The sequence below is a fragment of the Leptinotarsa decemlineata genome, unplaced genomic scaffold, assembly GCF_025532065.1.
Source record: "Leptinotarsa decemlineata unplaced genomic scaffold, Ldec_3_MD MMD2_tig00001019_RagTag_RagTag, whole genome shotgun sequence".
NCBI lineage: Eukaryota > Metazoa > Arthropoda > Insecta > Coleoptera > Chrysomelidae > Leptinotarsa > Leptinotarsa decemlineata.
In genome coordinates this window covers 7,504,479-7,525,130 of record NW_027412557.1, presented here as the reverse complement: position 1 = coordinate 7,525,130, position 20,652 = coordinate 7,504,479, and the positions used below count along the sequence as shown (strand labels likewise).

The following is a 20,652-nucleotide window of genomic DNA, read 5'->3' as shown; positions in this document are numbered from 1 at the left end:
AAATGGTCCGATGTATTTTGGAGCGAGTTTACTGCTGTAATACTTAGATGCATCAGATAATACAAAGTTCTTTCTCCAGACTAACTGATGGGGCAAAAACTCTTCGGAGCGACGACGAAGGTTATATGTTTTTGCACTCCTCTCAGCGGCCTTTGATAAACGAACTTTGACTTCGTTAAACAACTTTCGAAAACCTTCCTGCCTATGGTGTTCATCCTCTCGATTCATGTTTCCCCAATCCAATACTTCTGTTAGTCCTTTCTTGTCAAAGCATCTCCCATCGAGCACCATATTTCTTCCAAAATTGATGAAAAATGGCGTATTGCCCGTAGATTCGTGAATAGCAGTCCGAGTGGCACAAGCTATTTTAGCTAAGTTGATATCCCATTTCCTATGATTTTCCGATACGTAAACCGCTAACATTCGTTTCAACGTCCGATTAAATCGCTCTGTTGGGTTAGCTTGAGGGTGGTAGAACGCATTGTATCGAATTTTCACTCCATATTCAAACATGAGCTTAGAAAAGATATTTGATTTATACTGCGGTCCATTATCACAGATGATAAGACGCGGTACACCAAACATTAAGAATACGCCTTCTTCGATCGACTTCACCACCAATGATGCAGTTGCTGACCGGAGAGGAAAAACTAAAGAAAACTTGCTGAACAAATCCATTACTACCAAAATATACTGATACCCTTGAGTAGACCTAGGTAACGGTCCCATTATATCTGTAGAGATAATCTCCCAAGGTTGTGTCGCTTGAGGCTGTGGAGTCATATGACCTCTAGGACCTTGTTGTTCTCCGTTATGAGCTGCACAAATAGAACATTTCCTGATATACTTCGCCACATCATTTCTGAGTTTTGGCCAATAATATCTCTCCGCAATCTTGCCATAAGTTTTTAAAACGCCCATGTGACCAGATGTAGGAGGATCGTGAGCTTCCTTGATTATAGAATTCCTACGTTCCTTCGGAACCACTTCTTTCCAATTATCCAATACATTTCTCAACCCGAACGAAAAAGTTTTAATATGTTTGAACAATTGACCATTATATAACCTCCATTGCGGGTATTTCAAAGGTTCAGCGGCCACCCTATTCAACATACTATGATACCAAGGATCACCTACATCTACGGATACGTCATCCACACATCTTACCAAACGAGAGAGCGTATCAGGCACTACGTGATCCTTCCCTTTACGATGAATTATCCTAAAATTGTATTGTTGTAGGCGAACCGCCCACCTTGCCAATCTTCCAGTGGGGTCTTTTAGGTTCTGGAGCCATACTAAGGAATGATGATCAGTGATGACTGAGAAAGGAACACCCTCTAGATAAGGTCGCAGTTTCTCTATCGACCAAAGTACTGCTAGACACTCCCTTTCTGTGGTTGAAAAATTTCTTTCCTGCTTTGTCAGGGATCTACTCAAATAACTTATTACCCGGTCACCTTCCGGATGAGTTTGTATTAATACAGCTCCAAGCCCATAACCAGAGGCATCGCATTGGACTACAAATGGTAAGCTATAATCGGGGCAATTCAAAACCGGTGCACTGACCAAACATTCTTTTATTTTCTCAAACGATCGTTCACATTCAGGTGACCAACTAAATTTCCGAGATTTTCTCAACAATGCCGTTATGGGTGATAACAGAGTAGCAAAATTTGGCACGAAACGCCGATACCACGAAAATGTGCCAATTATACTCCTCACTTCTTTCACATTCTTGGGCGCAGGTAACTGTAACATCGCTTGGACTTTTTCCGGATCCACGTGAAGACCATTTTTATCGATGACATATCCTAAATATCGTAATTCTGAGCGGCAGAAATGGCATTTGTCAAAGCTAACGGTGAGTTTAGCTTCTCGCAACCGGCGGAATACTTCTTCCAAAATCCTTAGATGATCTTCAAAGGTCTGCGTGATAATGACGATGTCATCTAAGTATACAAAGACATGTGGCTCAAGGTCTGGTCCAAGTACTTGATCAATTAAGCGTTGCCAAGTCGCAGGCGCGTTGTGCAGCCCAAATGGCATGCGTTTAAATTGGAAGAGGCCTCTACCCGGAACGGTGAAAGCGGTATACGGTCGAGACTGTTCTGCAACGGGAACCTGCCAATAAGCAGACTTAATATCAAGTGTGGATAGGAAGCGCGCATCGCGTAACTTATCCAGAGTACTAGAAATGTAAGGTAATGGATAACTATCTCTTTCGGTAACGGCGTTCAGCTTCCTAAAGTCAACGCAGAACCGGAAACTCCCATCCTTTTTCTTTACTAGCAATATAGGTGAAGACCAGGCGCTCTTGGATTTCTCGATGACTCCTGATTTTATCATTTCTTCCAACTCCTTATCGATGTAGCCTTGTACTACGGGACTGACGGGATAGTATCTCTGCTTGATTGGAGGAGAATTCGTCACTATAACATGTTCAGCTACCGAAGTGCAACCTAAATCTGTACCCATCAGTTCCCGATTCCGCTGGACAACTGCTTCCAGTCTTGAGTTATCAATGGGAGATAGAATACTATGGCCTTGAAGGTGATCGATCGTATCTACATTCGCCGGAACATCCGAAAAATTCCATTCATCATGTCTCAAGTCCGGGACAATCCCCATACTTTTCCAGAAATCGGCACCTAAAATAAGGATATGAGGAACCTTCAACACTACCAGTACTTTCATTATCCTGACACGATCTCTGACACGAAATGGTACAGTACATTCCCCTGCACTCTGGCATATATCCCCATTAGCCACTCTACAGGTTATTTTCCGACTAGAATCAAATGCCAACCCAAGATCTTTGACCAGTTTCCAACCTTGACTTCCTAAAATAGTAGTCGACGCCCCTGAATCCAAGAGACCTAACAGATTTATACCCAAAATGCTGACCTTAAGATAAGGTCTCTCATCATGATCGGCGTGATCCAAAATGAAATCTAACACTGGTTGCAACTTATCCTTGGTCGAACGATTTTTCCAGACGCTTCCCCTTCGACCACTTAGGAGCGTCTGACCCCGTTTCCCTCTTTGGCACACTTTGGGCAATTCTTCGACGTGAAACCTTCCGCTTTACACTTGAAGCAATATATTTTTTTTGGCAATGCACATCCAATAGCTCTGTGACCGACTTGATTGCATCTAAAGCAAGTAATTTGTCGGCTAGCCGAAGTGGTTGGTGAACTCGAAGTTATATCCAGTTGATCCAAGCTGTGTGATACTTCCACAAAAGCTAAGTCCTTTTCCAAAACATTCATTCTTCTGGTTGGTGGTTCGACGTAACTATTTATTGAATCACGTCTGGCTTCCATTTTTCTGCAAACAATCCTTAGCTCGTCTATAGTGGTGGGTAGAGGGTCTCGGAGTCGATCCTGGTAAAACGGATGCAGGTTTCTTATGATGATCGACAGTTTTACTTCCTCATGTACTGGACATCGCAACCTACTAAAATAACTAGACATAACTGCCAGGTATACTCCTATGGATTCTGTTGGGTGCTGAGTTCTCTTCCGCAACTCTTCGAATAATGCCTCATTATGGTTAGCAGACAAATACTCTTCACGGAATTCTTCTACTAGTCCTTCCCAAGAATTCACTCTACGACGACACTCCTTATAAAATTGGTACGCTTTATCAACGAATAGATCCAAACCTGATTCCAATAACACTTCGGGGGGTACATTTCTCGCTAAGCGTAGTTCCTCAACCATTTCAAAGAAAGCTGATACAGAAGTAGATTTTGAGTTACCCGAAAATTTCTCTATAGACCACTTGTGTGGTGGTATCATTTTAGCATTGGCCCCTTGGTTAACTGAAGGCCACGTTCTAGGAGAAGAACTTGGTACACTATGTACCGACGCTTGAAATGCTTGACTAGTTGCAGCACCTTGCAAAATACTTAATGCTGGCGGAACTTGATTAGCCATTCTGAGGTCTGCATCGATTCCATCCAACTTGATCATAAAATCTTCGAAGAGAGATAACGCTTTGGCTAGAATATTCGCCTTCTTTTGTTTCCTGTCTTCATCGTCTTCTCCATCCATCCGGTCAACTCGACCAAAAACATGGGCAAACTTTGTTTGTATTTTAACAACTTCACTACTTCCCGTACCAGACGAGAAATCTTCTATCCTCTTCGCTATATCTTCATCCAGCTTCTTAGTCACTGCCTCCAAATCTTCTTCAAAAGTGAAAGGATACGTTGGGTATCTCAAACTTTCTCCACTCTTCTCAAACCTGAAAGCATTAGCCAAACGATGTCGCATCTCCTCGCAAGTTCCCAGACCGATGCCACGCAACTTCGACTCATACTCCAATTCATCCTTGTCCAAACGATTGATTGTCATTTTTCTTGACATGCTGACTAATTTCTAGGAGAAGTTTTTTTTTCACCGAACAAGGAACTGACGATGTAGAATACTAGAGAATATCGTTGAATTAAATAAATATACCAGTACAAATAACTATCCACAGAATATATTATCACAGAACAAAAGATAAAAAAAAACAAATTTTCTTGAAATGAAGAAAATATTATTACAAAAAAAAATCTGTATAGCCCCACGTTGGGCGCCAAAATGTAGCGCTCAAAATTCTCCTCAAATATATTTGTTCCAAATCATAAACAATAAAAAAAAATTTAAAAAAAAACAACTTGTTACCTCGTAGGTCAATTACTAATTATTTGGACAATTGCCGCTAACCTTTAACCAGTGGAGAAGGGAGTGGTTCAATCAAACTTTTATAATGGGCGCCACATGATTTTTTTTTATTGTCCAAAAAAAGTTCTTAGAAGTTCATCACACTGAAATCATGAAACAATGGGATGGATAAGGCGAGTAATTGACAACAACAACAACAAGGATGGAGCAATATCTATTGTAGTAATACTAATAAACAACATACACCTGGTAATATGAGATTGAAAATAAAAGTTTATATTCTCACATCCAAAAGCAAAATCTCGAATATAATAGTTAGCAGAGATCAACCGTCTTGTTATTGACTGCGTTTGTCTCCCGACCGTAGCTTAAGCTTAAGCGCAGGCGCATGTATAGGAGTATGAAGTAAAAATGAAAATCCTATCAACGAGGAAATCTCCGCTTTCCATAGAGAAAAAAAAATAAAAAAAAACAATGAGACGTATCGCATACAATAATAAATTAATAATACAATTAGAGAAATTTTCCGCTTAACACTAGGTACTTGCGTTCCAAATTGACAGGTCCTTTGGTGCCGGTGGGATTCCAAAATACCAAACTTGCCAGTCACGTCAAAATTTCTATGCTTGGTCAGTAAAACCAAATTAGGCTAGGCAGACAAGGTCAGGATTTTCTGATTAGTTGACGAGTTTCAAAACCCAACCATAAAACCCTTCAGAAAGAATAGAAATCGGTTATATTTCGTTGAATAAAAACATGAATTAATGAATATTATCTTATAGTCAATCTTCTGATTGTGTGCGCTTATTTATTCTAATTTTTCACCCTGTAACCTGGTGGCTATTGCACTAATGGTTTACTATCTGACTCAAACTAAAACCTTTATATTTATTATCTCCCGGTATATCTCAAACATTTGGCAAATGAAAACTGAATGCAAAATTATTCATCGATATCAAAAATAAAATTAAAAAAAAATTGCAATTTTCCACCCCTAATTTATTATAATTCATTTCCCGACAACTAAATGTAGAGAAATCAGTCTCCCTCAAAATAGAAAAAAAATAAATCACATCACTATAAGTCATGATCGCAAAATTGATACTCCCTGTATAAAGTAAAATAAAAAAAAATATCTCTCTGCTATCGAATTATTTCAATTTCAAATAATTCTAGTACGAAATAGTTATTTCCTTTGACAATTTTTTTTTGTAGAGTTTCTTATTATCTATATTTTCCCCTACAAACTAGTTACAACCCCGTATATATAAAAGTGTGCTTGCTGACATCATTTAGACTCAGAAGCAATAGAATAATTTAAAAAAATATATTTCTAAATAGGCCGGTTTTACGAAACAATTAATTAATCGACTGTACTAGTCTATCCTGAGTTCAAAAAGAAAATGAAGTCCACCATAGGTTTTGAAAAAGATAGTGTTAAAAACATAATTGATTTAATTTCGAAGCTCCAAATATATAGCATTGTTCAGATCAATAAAACTTATAGAAAATATCACGAATTGAATGTATACTAATTTTCAAATGAAATAAAGGAAAATAACAACTAATTAATGAAGTCATTCCTACCTTCAGAAAAGGGTTTTTGCTGTTGGTAAATCAATTTTAATTAGATGAATGTTCTTCTGACAAAACAAAGGTTTTCTGTGGAAAATAACTCGCCAATATTTTTCCCAAATTAGCTCTCTGGACTGGTAAAATCCTCTGAAATCGTGAAACATCGCTTGAGTGACGAAAGTTCTAGAATTGCTCAAAAAAACAGATCGAATAAAAACTGGATATGAAATAAAAAAAACTTTTCGTACCATCCACAGGAACGTCTTTTCTCCTTTAAAACGGCCAGATACCGCTAGCAACAGATGTGAAGTGAAACTGCATGAGAAAAATAGAATTGCATGAAGTCTTAAACATCAAAAAAAACTGACACAACTCACCGATTTAGGGCCTCTGATCCCCATTAAAGGATGTGATTGACCTCTAACAAATTCTCCAAAAACCAACAAGAGACAATAGAAGGTACTATAATCACTACTTAACTTTCGAAAAATGCTGATCCCCACTCTAGGGTAATAATGCCAATTACTTAACCACTTTCGAAAATTGGGCCCGATGTGTTTCTTTCAAAGATCACGAACAAAATGGCTCCTTTCCTCTCTTCACTTCAAAAAAAAACAATAAGGAGAAACATCGGTAATCGATTTCAAAAATCGATAGTAGACAGTTCCTGCAACAGCTGACAGGAAATAGTTGCGGAATTACTGTCCAGATGGCAATAGCAATAAATGAATGTATTTCTATAACAATTGTACAACTTCTGTTAATGAAGGTTTCATATAACAAAGTCAGCCTAATTATCCCACACAACAATGACTCACAATGAATAATAACCGTGGAAAAGAAGAATAAAACCAGTAAGGAAACGCCCTCAGAGAACAGAGGAAATTATCAGCGGAACTTGGCAATAGCGCTGGGTCCCTTAATGCAGGAAACTTTTCACCTTGATTACCTACGAATACCTGTTCTCGGCAGGAAATATGGACTGCTACTATTCTACCGTAGATGGCCAAGGTAACTGATCAGCCCGTTGGAGTAACCAAGATTAGCATAACAATATTGGACAATGAAGAATAAATGCAACAATAATTAATAATATTTATATAGTCAGGATCAAATCGAGTTGAATTAGAGTATGAATTGTAATATATTCTACGCTATTGATTCAAAAAAACAACTGGAAATAAAATGTGTAACACGCCACGGGAAATTTTCTGTCTCCAGAAATTTGTAAAATATTGTAAGAGAAAAGTTGAGAATTGAACATAATTGTATTGTATACTATTAATAAGAAGTACATTTAGTGAAAACCTACCTGTCAAGCCCAGTTCCAGTGAAATATCAACGAGTCAGTGTGAGAAAACTCACACCACACACCAACATTGCAGGAAACAAGGAAAATATATGCATATAACAGAAAGAGTAAAACATTCAAAGAGGTGATTCCTCACCGAAAAAAAGATAGGATCTTTGATATATAGAAACTTCATTGGACCATCCCTTGTTAAGATACAGCCCCTTAAATGGGGCACATAAAATTTGTATAACAATTTTTTTCACAAGCACTTACAAAGTTACAATATTGAAATTCACCTAATGTTTTGCATAATCAAAAAGACGCTTAGCCAGTAATTTATTTGGTTTACCACATGGTTTTAAGGGGTGGAAAACGCAACCCCTAAAATTCATTTCCAATGTAACGTTTTGTCTTATTATTTGTTTACCATTAAAAAATTCATTTTCGATAGCCTGCTTCACTTTAAACAAAAAATGTATCTTGGATTTTTTGCCCAAAATAAAACAGTTCACAGCAAAAAATTATTTTACGAACAACAACAGAGATTTATCGTCATAAATCGAACTGGATTTATTGTTATTTTGTAGTTAGTACCTGCATCAAACGATTAAAGGGTAATAAACAAAACTAATTTATTAATAACAAAACACACAACATGTGGAAATCATAGTAAATGTTCAATATGTCTACCTTCAGACATTACGCATGCGTCTAGACGTCGGCGCATTGAGCCACGTATTCACTCAAATATTCCTGGGGTCTCTCTGATTACCCTGCACGCATCGATGAGGCGGTTTCTTAAGACCTCTACATCGCGAACAGGAGTACGATAAACCAAATGCTGTGAATGGCCCCAAATAGAGAAATCCAGAGGATTGAGATCCGTGGATCGAGCGGGCCAGTTCTGTGGTCCTCCTCGACCTATCGACTGATTTGCATATGCTTCAGTTGAATGCTGACGTGCTACTTGACTAAAATGGGCGGGAGCCCCATCATGCAAAAAACATATCCCTTCTGACGCCCAAAGGAACTTCCTCCAGCAGTACTGGATGCACTTCTCTTAAAAATTGAACGTATGCCTCACCATTTAATCAAGGAGGTAGAACATGAGGCCAAACTAAATCATCTCCAATAACTCTGAGCCACACGTTAAGAGAAAACTGTCCTTGATGGTTAGTTTCGACAATAGGGTGAGGGTTTGCATCAGCACATATGTGGTAATTATGAAAATTGATAACCTTGCACCGAGAAAAACTACATTCGTCTGTGAATTCTTTCGTCCTCAGAAAGTCACAATTTCATCAAATCATTTTCAGCATCCAATTGCAAAATTCAAGACGGTTCGGAAAGTCTCGCGGTAACAGTGCCTGTACTCGTTGCAGATGGTAAGGGTATAAGAGTTGTTCATTCAAAATTCTAAATACCGTCATATGATCAACATTGAGCTGGAAAACAATCTTTCTAGTACCGGTAGTAGGTTGTTCTTCAATCAAATTAAGTACTACTACCTTAAGCTGTGGTGTTCGTACTTCTCGATGGCGACCACAATTCTGCGTTTTTTTGTCGAATGAACCATATTATCGTAATCGTTGAAGTCGAGCAAATATTCTATGTGAAGGATGCTGCCGTTGAGGTTACATTTCAGCATATCTTCTAGAAACTTCTAACCCATTCCCCTGCGACAGACCGTAAACGTAATGCATATCAGCCATTTCGTCATTTGTGTATGCCATTTTAATAACAAGTGAATAATTAAAGTAACAAATTAAGAACAGAACAACAACACACAATTAGTATTAATTCAATTTCGAAAATTCACAAACTGATAGCGTCATACCAATTTAATTGTCACTATCGCTAATAGCGACCTACTAGATAGATTAGTTTCGTATTTTCGCATTTATGACGATGTATCTCTGTAGTTGTTCCTGAAATGATTTTTTGCTGCGAAGTAGTTTATTTTGAGCAAAAAACCCAGGAGTTATTTTTTGTTTAGAATGGAACAGGCTTTTGAAAATGGATTTTCAAATGGTAAACAAATAATAAGACAAAAAGTTACATTGGTAATTAATTTTAGGGGTTGCGTTTTCCACCCCTCACAAGCATGGGGTAAACCAAATGAATTTCTGGCCAACTGTCTTTTTGGTAGTACGATACATCAGGTTAATTTCAACATTGTTACTTCTTCAGTGCTTGTGAAAAAAATTGTTATACAAATTTTATGTACCCCCTTTAAGGGGCTGTATCTTAACAAGTGATGCTTTCTTTATATGAAATATCCTATCTTTTTTTCGATGAGGAATCACCTCCTTAAAGTTACACTCATTTAGTTAAAGAAGAAATTGTCCAAGAATAAAATAACAGGACAATCAAAACAAACTTTGAATATAGAAAGTACGTTCGCAAACCAAAATAAATCACAGTTACCCTGAATAATCGACTGACATTTTACAGACAAAGAGGTTTAGAACTTTTTTAGAATTAAGTAATTTCTCTTTTGGTAATTTATATATATTCAACATTTTCTACATTTATTATTGAAATTGTTCTACATTTTCAGAAATGAGTTGTGTCTTCTTTCAATATATATATATATATATATATATATATATATATATATATATATATATATATATATATATATATCGACCCTCCAAGAATTCAATAACTTCAGGTTTTCCAAGATTCATCTCACCACTCGAAGATAGTAACAAAACAACTTCTTTATTTTTAGGTAGGTACATACGAAAGTAAAGTGAATTTTTCTGTAAATCCAAATAAACACGAACCAACATCACGATTCTTGCTCGGTAACGCAGATGAAATTTCTCTTTTATTTTTGCGCATAGTACCTACAAAAGCAAGGCCTTCTTCTTTCAGTTCTTTAGAAGTTTCTAATGAATAGAACCAAATGTCGACAGTAATGTTTTTGTTTGTATTTTCGAAAGGTTTTGTCTTATAATAGGTTGCGAAGGAATATTCCATTTTTCTTTCGTTGGTTAAAAGTGTCTGTTCATCACTTTTTTTCCAGAATACAAATATCCATTATAGAAATAATTATTTACTTTCAATACAAATCATGAAATTATAAAACAACAACAAAAAATTATTGGGCTCCGGGGCGACTTCATTGATTTCAGTGGCGTATTTGTTTTTCAGCTGCAGGAAAACCCGAAAAAACCTGCATCACCGCATTATCTGAAGATCTCCATCTGACAATGTCCTCTCTTCCATAAAACAAAATGTAGAGTGTCTCCAGAGGCTCCAATAAATTCAATACATCGTCAGAACACTTACTTAAACCAAACTTAAACCAGTCCGTTCCATCTTTGACCAAGGCGTAATAATGACCAGATTCAACGCCAGTACCACAGTGAATAATGACCACATGACCACATGATTATCTCGCCTGTTTTGTTTAGCAAATTCTGCTCTGTAAATGTATAATTTATTGTTAGTCCAATATATAATTTCATGTTTCATGTCCATAGTAAATAAGAGATTCCAAACTCCTTCTGGCGTTGGGTTAGTACCTAATTTTTTGAAGTATTTTTCAGTGCTGGTTTATTTCGAATTATGTTGATGCTTGAGGTTGTAACTGCTTTTTTTGTTCCGACACCAGGGGCCTATAACACAAATCTTACAATTGTAACAAGTCTACAAGTTACAAGTAATTCGCTTATAGCTACAAGTATTCTGATTTTTCGTAACATAAGAGAATTTCATATACTTATAGCGACAAGTAAAATATTCTACACATATATATGTTGTTCCTACAAAACAATTTATTTATTTACCTGCTGTTTTCGGTAACGCGATTCGTGGTGTAACACGTCTGAACGTGTTTTCGTGTTAGTGCAAGGCCTGCAAGTGAAATAATATTTGTAGCTATGGCTAGCAAACAAGTAATATCTGAGAGGAAAATGCAGTTTTTACAAAAAGTTAAAGAAAATAATGAAATTCTATTCGGCGCCTTTTGCGACCGTTTGAAAAAAACAGACAAAGTTGAGAAATGGAAAGTGCTATTTCTGGGGTTTGGTGTTACTATGTAACAAATAAAATACTTTCCTCAATCGATAATATTATAATATATATATTACAAAAAGGATGTGAACAACAACTGGGAGATAATGTGCTTTTACAATGCAGGAAACCAACGGACATTATAAAAACCCTTCATAAGAAGTACATAAAAACAAAGCGGTATGTAGTACAGTCAGGGAAGTAGATATTTCGGAAACGAAATACACTACAGAAATAATTAGCAAATGTTGCAAAAAGTGTTTGTTTAATGCCTTCAGATAAAGAGTGGACATATGCCAGAGACACACTATGGCAAAATATGAAGAAAATTACAATGGTACGTAAGAGCGGTTGGAATCAAAATATTATGTTTGAGCTTAGTAATCGCACATGTCAATTCTCAATAATTAAAATATTTCAATTGCTGGAAATGAATTAGAATCATAGGCCCTGATTCATAATATTTTATTCAAAATATGATTTATTTTAAGGGAAAAGTGGATAATGCCAGAAAAACTGTTCATGGGAAATTGAACGATGTCGATAATATGGTGCTAGATATATTAGGAAAAGAGTCCCCAGTGATTGTAGGTCTTGGGGTACCAGCATCATTGGACGAAATGGACGATGCAGAACCGCTACCTAAAGACAGCACAACAACAGAACAGCCAAGAATATTAACGCAGGACCCGGGCGTACCCTCAACCAGCCGCATAGGTGAAGTTTATAAAACATTATTAGTCCTAGTTTATGAAACATTATTAGTAATGGCTTTTTGCAGTTTGGTTTGTGAGAAACTACTAAATAAAATGTTTTATGTATTTTTCTTTATTGAACAAACACTAACCAATTATTTATTTAATAGTTCACATCTGCCAATTACCACCATACAGTTTACATTTTTCAGGAAAACAGAAGCGTAGCATGACACATCAAGAAGAAATTGCAAATAAGAAAAAAGTAAAACTTGACTTGCAAATTGAACACCTGAAACTGCAAAATCACAAGACCAAACTAGAGATTTCACAGTTGGAAACTGCACTAAACCTTCCAAGATCCGAAATTACACAAAGTTTTGCAAGAGACTACATTTCTTATGGAGAGGACCAGCGTACCACATATTTGAATATTTAGTTTCGTAAAAAACAATCATATTCTCTTACATATTTAATTAATTAAGGTTAATTTTTCTTCTACACGCTAATTATTTATCCTAAAATAATTTATAAACTGTTGAACTCTAGCTCGAGCTGCTGCTGCTAGTGGAGATGCTTCGTTATCTCTGAGGTTCTTTTCGTCACCTTGATCATCATCATCACCATTTAATACCATATTATCATCTTCATCAGTTTTTGTAATATTGCACAATGTTGCACAACATTAAAAAATATTTGCTGCGAAGGCTGGATCAACTCGTAGGTGGTTCAAACATGGAAATTTTTTCTTCAATACGCCAAAAGCGTTTTCAATAATGCGTCGAGTCCGTTTATGAGCTCTGTTGAATGCGGTCTGCGCTGGGTTTATCGGATCGTCATAGGTTGGTGGAATTAACCATTCACGCAAAGGATAAGCGGAATCTCCAAGAATGACAGCATTTGCATGAGGTCTCCAACCGTTTTCCATTCTACGAAACAGAGAACTGTTACGGAGTACCCGCGCGTCGTGCACACTTCCGGGCCAATTTGCACTCATATGATAAAACCTTAAGTCAGGCCCACATACAGCCATGCAGTTGATGGAATGCTTCCCATGGCGATCGACGTAAACAGGTTCGTTGTTTGTGGGGGCATCGATATTTATGAGGATTCCATCTACAGCTCCATAAACTTCAGGAAATCCTGCAAAATTATGAAAACGTTCTATTACGTTCCCTGTATTGTCGGGCCATCGAACTAATGCATCAAATTTTATTTCGTTTACAGCAGCAGTAACTTCGTGAACACATCTGCATACGGTCATTTTTGATTCTCCATGCATATCACATACTCCATGGTATTACCCTCCGTTTCCAAACCAATGCAGAACAATAAGCAGTTTCTGTAATGGTGACAAGCCATACCCTCGAATCGTTATGGCTGGACCTATATCTTGAAGAAGACTTTGACAGTGTTGGCGACCAAGTCTGAACCTTTCCACAAATTCCCCGTCTGTGAGTATGACAAAGTTACTTCTCTCCCGATAGCGATATACTGCACGACCATTTTCGTTTTCACTATCCGAATCGCTTGACCACATATCGACAGTCGAATTATAGATATACGCTCACGATGAAAAACTTCACTACACTAGTACGCTCAATCTACTTATCAATCAAGATAGGTCGAAAATTGTCTACAATTGTCGACAATTCCGTAACAAGAGTGTACAAGTCTCATTTTTGTGTTACGAAAAGATACTACAATTGTAGAGAAAGTCCCGTAATTACCAGTGCCCCACTAGTAACTACAAGTTACTTTATGTTACAGAATATCTACACTTGTATAATGTATTTATACACTTGTTAGACTTGTAGTTTAAAAAAAAATCTGTTTTTCCGTTAACCAGCTGTCGTAGTGGTTGTGTTATAGGCCCCAGACCATTCAAACCTGTTTTTGCCATAAAAATAACCTACTTTACGTTTTGTCAACAGGTTGTTATTCTTTTTTTTCTGATTGATTCGGCCATTACTTGACGAAGATCCAGTGTTTTCATAAACTACACCTCACACTTTGATCTTCACAAACTTTGTGGAGATCAAATCGTGAGGTGTAGTTTATGAAATTAGATTGATATTCTTTTGAATGCGAATTGCTAACGGCGTAGAATCGTCATCATCCGAAGTTGACGTTTCATTTAATGAATTTTGAACTTCAATACTACACAAGTTAAGGCGTCATTACCGCCAGGAATTGGTATAGCGGCTTGTGTATTTGGGACATCATTGCAATCTTCAATTTCGGAATCTGATTGTTCAGTTTCGGTATTAACGTCGCTCTGAAATGCATCAGATTCACTTATTTCCTCGTCCATATCATTGTTCGATTCCTCTATCCACTGAAGAAGTGTGTCTTCATAGTCTGGGTCCATAAACTTTACTGTCCGAGAAGAACCAGCCATAATACTTGCGCACCGTACCGTGGTAAAATTGACCCTGTAATGCTTACTTTCGATATTTTTAGACGGAATAAAACACCAAACTATACCTTCAACGTCTATTTAGCAACTGTCGAGAAGGTACTGAGACGACTGAATGAGAAGAGTGCACACGTAGCGTGCAGTCAACATATTAAAATTGTACAGGGTCAAAATGACCCTGGTTCAGCAATTAACGGGTTGAAACGAGTACCAGTCGATCATAATGAATAATGAAATACAATAAATACTTTACTTTTCAATTTTTTCTAGGCATCATTTACGGCGCAATAGGGTTCGAGTTTAAATTTCATGCTATTATAAGCCACATTTTTTCAAATCAGTAATCATTTCCCGACGGAATGATTCAAATCAAAACTTGATGGTTATTCAGTTCAACGTGCACCTGTTACCACCGCACCCCATGTATAATAATGAGAGTACGAGTATGAAGGAGAAATGTTTCCGCAGTGCGGAGAGAACTAAATCCGTGAACTTCTTAACTCTGCTAATAGACTTTTCGTACTTGATAGTCAAAATTCTAGTTGAATTCAGTATAACGACCATTGGAATTATTATTTGAATGAGTTTTCGCAGCTCTTTAACGATTTCACTTGCCAAGAATGATATTTCCAGATTGTTAATGTGAAGGAGCTTGGTGCACTAGAATTATAATTCAATGCATATGTCTACGATCACGGCTTGAATCGCTTCTCATATCATAAATCTCGAAAAATATTTCTAAACAGACCATTTAAATTATAAATTACAGTAATAGGCGAGACATTACTTTCAGAAAATATAATAATCGCAAAAGTTTTGTGATTTGTAACTAGAATCAATTGCCTTCTTAAAAAAATTCACTAAAGTTCAGCAAATTCAGCTGACTAATTCTAACCGTGTTGATTTTTGATGAATTTTTTTCATCATGCATCTGGTAATCTGTTTGTTTGTACGTTCATGTGAACTAATTTTGAAAACGTCTCAACCGATTTAGGTGCGCGGTTACTGCCAGTGTATGATGGTAGAAGCTGCCCTCAACATTTGATTTATTTCAATCAAACATTCGTTAAAAACAACTGATCAGTTTATTTGTCTTTAGCTTTAGGTACTCCAAATTCACTGTATCTTACAATTTTTTTTTAATCAAAGAGATGAATACACGAGGACTTCAATGCTGATACGTAGGTTATTTGGGAAAACCCAAATTCCCGAGTCAACGCAAAGTTTCGGGCAACAGCTAAGTGTGTGAATGAATTCAATTTCAGGTTTGAGTATAAGTTTGCAGAGGAAAGAACACACTCAAACCGTTATCTTCTTCAATGATGTTCAGAAGATTTGCAATGATTCTACAGTTTATTTGTACTTAAAATGGTACCACCAAAAAAAAAATATCGATTATAACACTTTGTAAATGTATGTGTCAATTAAAAATGCATAACGATTTTGTTATTGAAGAACTCTTCAAATGAAAACGGGTTTAAAAATTTTTGGAATTAATGTTAAGTGCTAGGCTACACCGACAGGCCTGCAGTGAATGTTCAAACATTCAGTACCTTCAAATCAGAATAATCACTAGTATTCAGAAATATTGTCAACATAACTGCAATTTCAATAGTCATATTCTGAAACTGTACTGTATATATATATATATAAAATAAATAGATTTTATTTTTATTATTTTTTGATTTTCATGGAATTATTTTCCAGCAGCTTGACTGCATTAACCTTTCTAGATTATATATATATATATATATATATATATATATATATATATATATATATATATATATATATATATATATATATATATATATATATATATATATATATATATATATATATATATATATATATATATATATATACTCTTTGATCATTCCCATAACAGTTGTTTCAGCCTGTTGAGCATCGTCAGAGCAGGCAGTCCTCGATTGAAGACAAAATGAGAAAAACCAAGAAAGTACTTGATAAAAATAACTCATCTTATCTATTTATTTTTTGATTTTCATGGAATTATACTCCAGCAGCTTGACTGCATTGACCTCTCTAGATATATATATATATATATATATATATATATATATATATATATATATATATATATATATATATATATATATATATATATATATATTTTTTTTTTTGTGAACACGAGATCTATCAACTGAAACCACAAATGTGCGATTGGCTCCTGTTGGTGGCTCCGTGCATTTGTATTTCTATCTTTTGGTAACCAAGTGTTGCCCATCCTTACACTTGGCTGCACCATACTGATGATGGGCCAAAACCCCGAAACACGTGTCTATGGTTTGCCACTTTCATGAGTGCTATGTCCGATATTAACTTCTGTTTCTATATCAAGACACTCAATAACTTTCATATTTGTATAATTTCCTGGACCCGGATGTCACGCAGGTAGCTATAGCTGCCTCCGTGGTGATTTTGATAGTTTTCTTGTGAACACGAGATCTATCAACTGAAACCACAAATGTGCGGTTGGCTCCTGTTGGTGGCTCCGTGCATTTGTATTTCTATCTTTATATCATCATATATCATATATCATATATATATATATATATATATATATATATATATATATATATATATATATATATATATATGTATATATATATATATATATATATGTATATACTCACGGTCGATGGTAGGTTAGACGTTTCTGGAAAACGCAAAGCATGATTTTTCTGAAAATTTCACCTCTCACATTTCCTTACCCGTTCTATCGATCTAAAATATTTTCAGCATTGCGGCGTTGTCACTTCCATCAAAAAGTCCTAGCAACTTTATTTTTTTTAATGAAACACTCCGTATATTAATACATTTTTGGAATTGCTCTGGTATTTCAATACTTTTTTGTTCATAATGTCCATACCTATCTCTATCTGTTTTCGAGAAAAAAAATAAATTGTGCTAAATATGGTCCAAAACATAGCCTTAATTGGAATTAAGTACATCAGTACTCTCAATTCATGAAAAGTTGATATTTTGATGATAGTTTGGACAAACTCGAAATATTCAAATAACACCAAGAAATCGACGCCATATCATACAGGGCGTGCTAAAATTACTATTATTTCCATTGTGCATAAAATGTAACCCCCTATATATTACTCGGTGAACGTGTGAAAAATTCAATCAAACGTATCCTGAATCAACACCAATGAACGAGAGAAAGTTTGTAAGGCTGGAAAATTATTTCCTTAATTATGGCTCAAAGTTTCCAGGGAACAACTGTAACAAAAATCAGTCATTTCTAGGTAGAAAATGAGATTTTGTGGGCTAAAACATGTGAAAGTACAGACAATAACAGAATAGGATGATTCAAAATAACAAAATTATAAACAAAATATCACATTTTCACAATAACTGCTGAAAATGTCCATTACATTCTAAACACTTTAAAATATTTTCTTGTACGCGACTTGTGGTTGCTTTTTCAATTTCCTGGGGATCCAGATTTTCAATACTCCGCACTATTCGCCGTCGCAATTCTTCTTTGGTAGGCACTGGAGTACTGTATACCCACGGCCCTAAACGCCTAAACCAACGATCGTCGAAGAGTTCGTCAAGTTTCCTGGAAACTTCCTGAGTGGAATGAGCTGGTGCTCCGTCCAGTTGAAACCATGAATTCCTATATTCCTCTAAAGGCAAATTTTCAAAAAAATCGGTTACAGTCGTCCTTAATATCTGGAGATATCTCTCTGCATTCAGTGTGTCTTCATAAATAAAAAAGCTAATTTTATTGTTCTCCAGAATACAGAAAACATTCAGGTCAAATTTTTCTTGAAAACCCATTTTTTTTGTATTATGAGGATTATGATCAGCCCAAAAATGTTTATTCCTTCTATTGAAAATACTATCCCTCGTAAATTTTGATTCGTCGCTCCAAATTATTTTTTGACAAAAATTTCCGATCTTCCTGTGTATGAATCAAAAGGGATTCACAAAAATGCGTTCTACGTTCGAAGTCTTCTGCTTTTAGAGCTTGAACTTTGGTAAATTTATACGGATGCATTTCGTGATTTTTCAAAATTCGTTGTACTGAAGCATGTGATACACCTAAATCTTTTTTTGCACTGCGAATGGAAGCTTCTGGTTATACATGAAAATATGCCAAAACGTTAATAGTATTGTTCTCATTTGAAGTAACAGGTTTTGGTAATGTTGAAGGCGCTTTTAACATGGAGTCATATTTAAGGAAATTATTTTGTAATCTTACAAACTTCCTCTCATTCATTGGTGTTGATTCAGGATACATTTGGTTGAATTTCCTACAAGTTCTGGTAATGATTTGATCACACTGTCCGAGTATAATAAATAATTTCATAAGAACTTCGTTTGAATATTTGCATTAATTTTTGGCGATTTTTTGAAACACCGTCAATAACCATTTATCAATTACTTATAAAAGTCACCAAACTGTCATAAGCTTGATATTTCCACGGCTACCTAGAAATCAAATTCTTTAAAAATTATTTTTTGTACAACTTTTATTGAAAATCTCTATGATAGAAACACTTCAATCAGAACACTTACCAAAAAATCATTTAGGAAAGTTCACACATGCAGTTCGTGCTATATTAAATCCCTGTGAAGTTACTGACGATGACGAAGTAGTATTCAATCCAACTGTAGAAAGTCTTTCATGACTAACCAATAATTCTCCTTAAAATAACGTGAGTTGGCGTATGTAGTTGTAACATATGCCTTGTAATCCAAAGATCGTGTGTTCAAATCCCATGGACCCTATAATTTTTTTTATTATCAGCAGTAACGTTGTACAAAAAATGTGTATGATACATTTGTTAAAAGTGATTTTATTTTGCAAACTTCAGAAGTTTGTCAACAAACTTCTGAACATGTAACAGCACATACACGGATCAAATACCCGGAAAAACCAGTTCAGCATATTCCTATCCGTGAAAACTTCAGATTTCATATTCGATACCTTAACGGGGAGATGAGGTCAACTAAGAAGAAGAAGAACTCAGGTAAAACTCAACAACATTTAAATAGTAGGTAGTAGAGGGTTTATGGACTACTCTATCTCTGAACACGTAACGAATACTATTTTACCATTATAATAAGAAGTGAGTTGAGCAAGGTCAACAAAGTTCTGAACACGTAACAGCACACCTTGATAATGACAAATGAGATTTTGTCGAAACGTCGGTGAAATTAGAGATAATATCACATACACGGATCAAATACCCGGAAAAACCAGTTCAGCATATTCCTATCCGTGAAAACTTCAGATTTCATATTCGATACCTTAACGGGGAGATGAGGTCAACTAAGAAGAAGAAGAACTCAGGTAAAACTCAACAACATTTAAATAGTAGGTAGTAGAGGGTTTATGGACTACTCTATCTGTGAACACGTAACGAATACTTTTTTACCATTATAATAAGAAGTGAGTTGAGCAAGGTCAACAAAGTTCTGAACACGTAACAGCACACCTTGATAATGACAAATGAGATTTTGTCGAAACGTCGGTGAAATTAGAGATAATATCACATACACGGATCAAATACCCGGAAAAACCAGTTCAGCATATTCCTATCCGCGAAAACTTCAGATTTCATATTCGATACCTTAACGGGGAGATGAGGTCAACTAAGAAGAAGAAGAACTCAGGTAAAACTCAACAACATTTAAATAGTAGGTAGTAGAGGGTTTATGGACTACTCTATCTCTGAACACGTAACGAATACCATTTTACCATTATAGTAAGAAGTGAGTTGAGCAAGGTCAACAAACTTCTGAACACGTAACAGCACACCTTGATAATGACAAATGTGATTTTGTCGAAACGTCGGTGAAATTAGAGATAATATCACATACACGGATCAAATACCCGGAAAAACCAGTTCAGCATATTCCTATCCGTGAAAACTTCAGATTTCATATTCGATACCTTAACGGGGAGATGAGGTCAACTAAGAAGAA

At 35.9% G+C, this 20,652-nt stretch overlaps 2 protein-coding genes across 3 annotated transcripts in view; both read right to left on the bottom strand.

The window, feature by feature from the left end:
• The window catches only part of mmd (disintegrin and metalloproteinase domain-containing protein mind-meld), a 389,133-nt gene that overhangs the window by 297,405 nt on the left and 71,076 nt on the right, over window positions 1-20,652 (bottom strand). The window lies entirely within an intron of this gene.
• On the bottom strand, window positions 3,003-7,439 carry LOC111513241 (uncharacterized). 2 transcript variants are annotated; one of them, XM_074175413.1, is made up of 3 exons: window positions 6,629-7,439; window positions 6,500-6,566; window positions 3,003-6,398 (listed from the first exon to the last, which is right to left on the bottom strand). In XM_074175413.1, exon 3 carries the CDS (start codon window positions 4,371-4,373, stop codon window positions 3,018-3,020), a length of 1,356 nt encoding a protein of 451 aa, XP_074031514.1. In that variant the 5' UTR covers window positions 4,374-6,398; window positions 6,500-6,566; window positions 6,629-7,439; the 3' UTR covers window positions 3,003-3,017. The 2 variants fall into 2 exon arrangements, with proteins under 2 accessions (XP_074031514.1, XP_074031513.1); XM_074175412.1 differs by having other exon boundaries at window positions 3,003-5,388; window positions 6,264-7,439.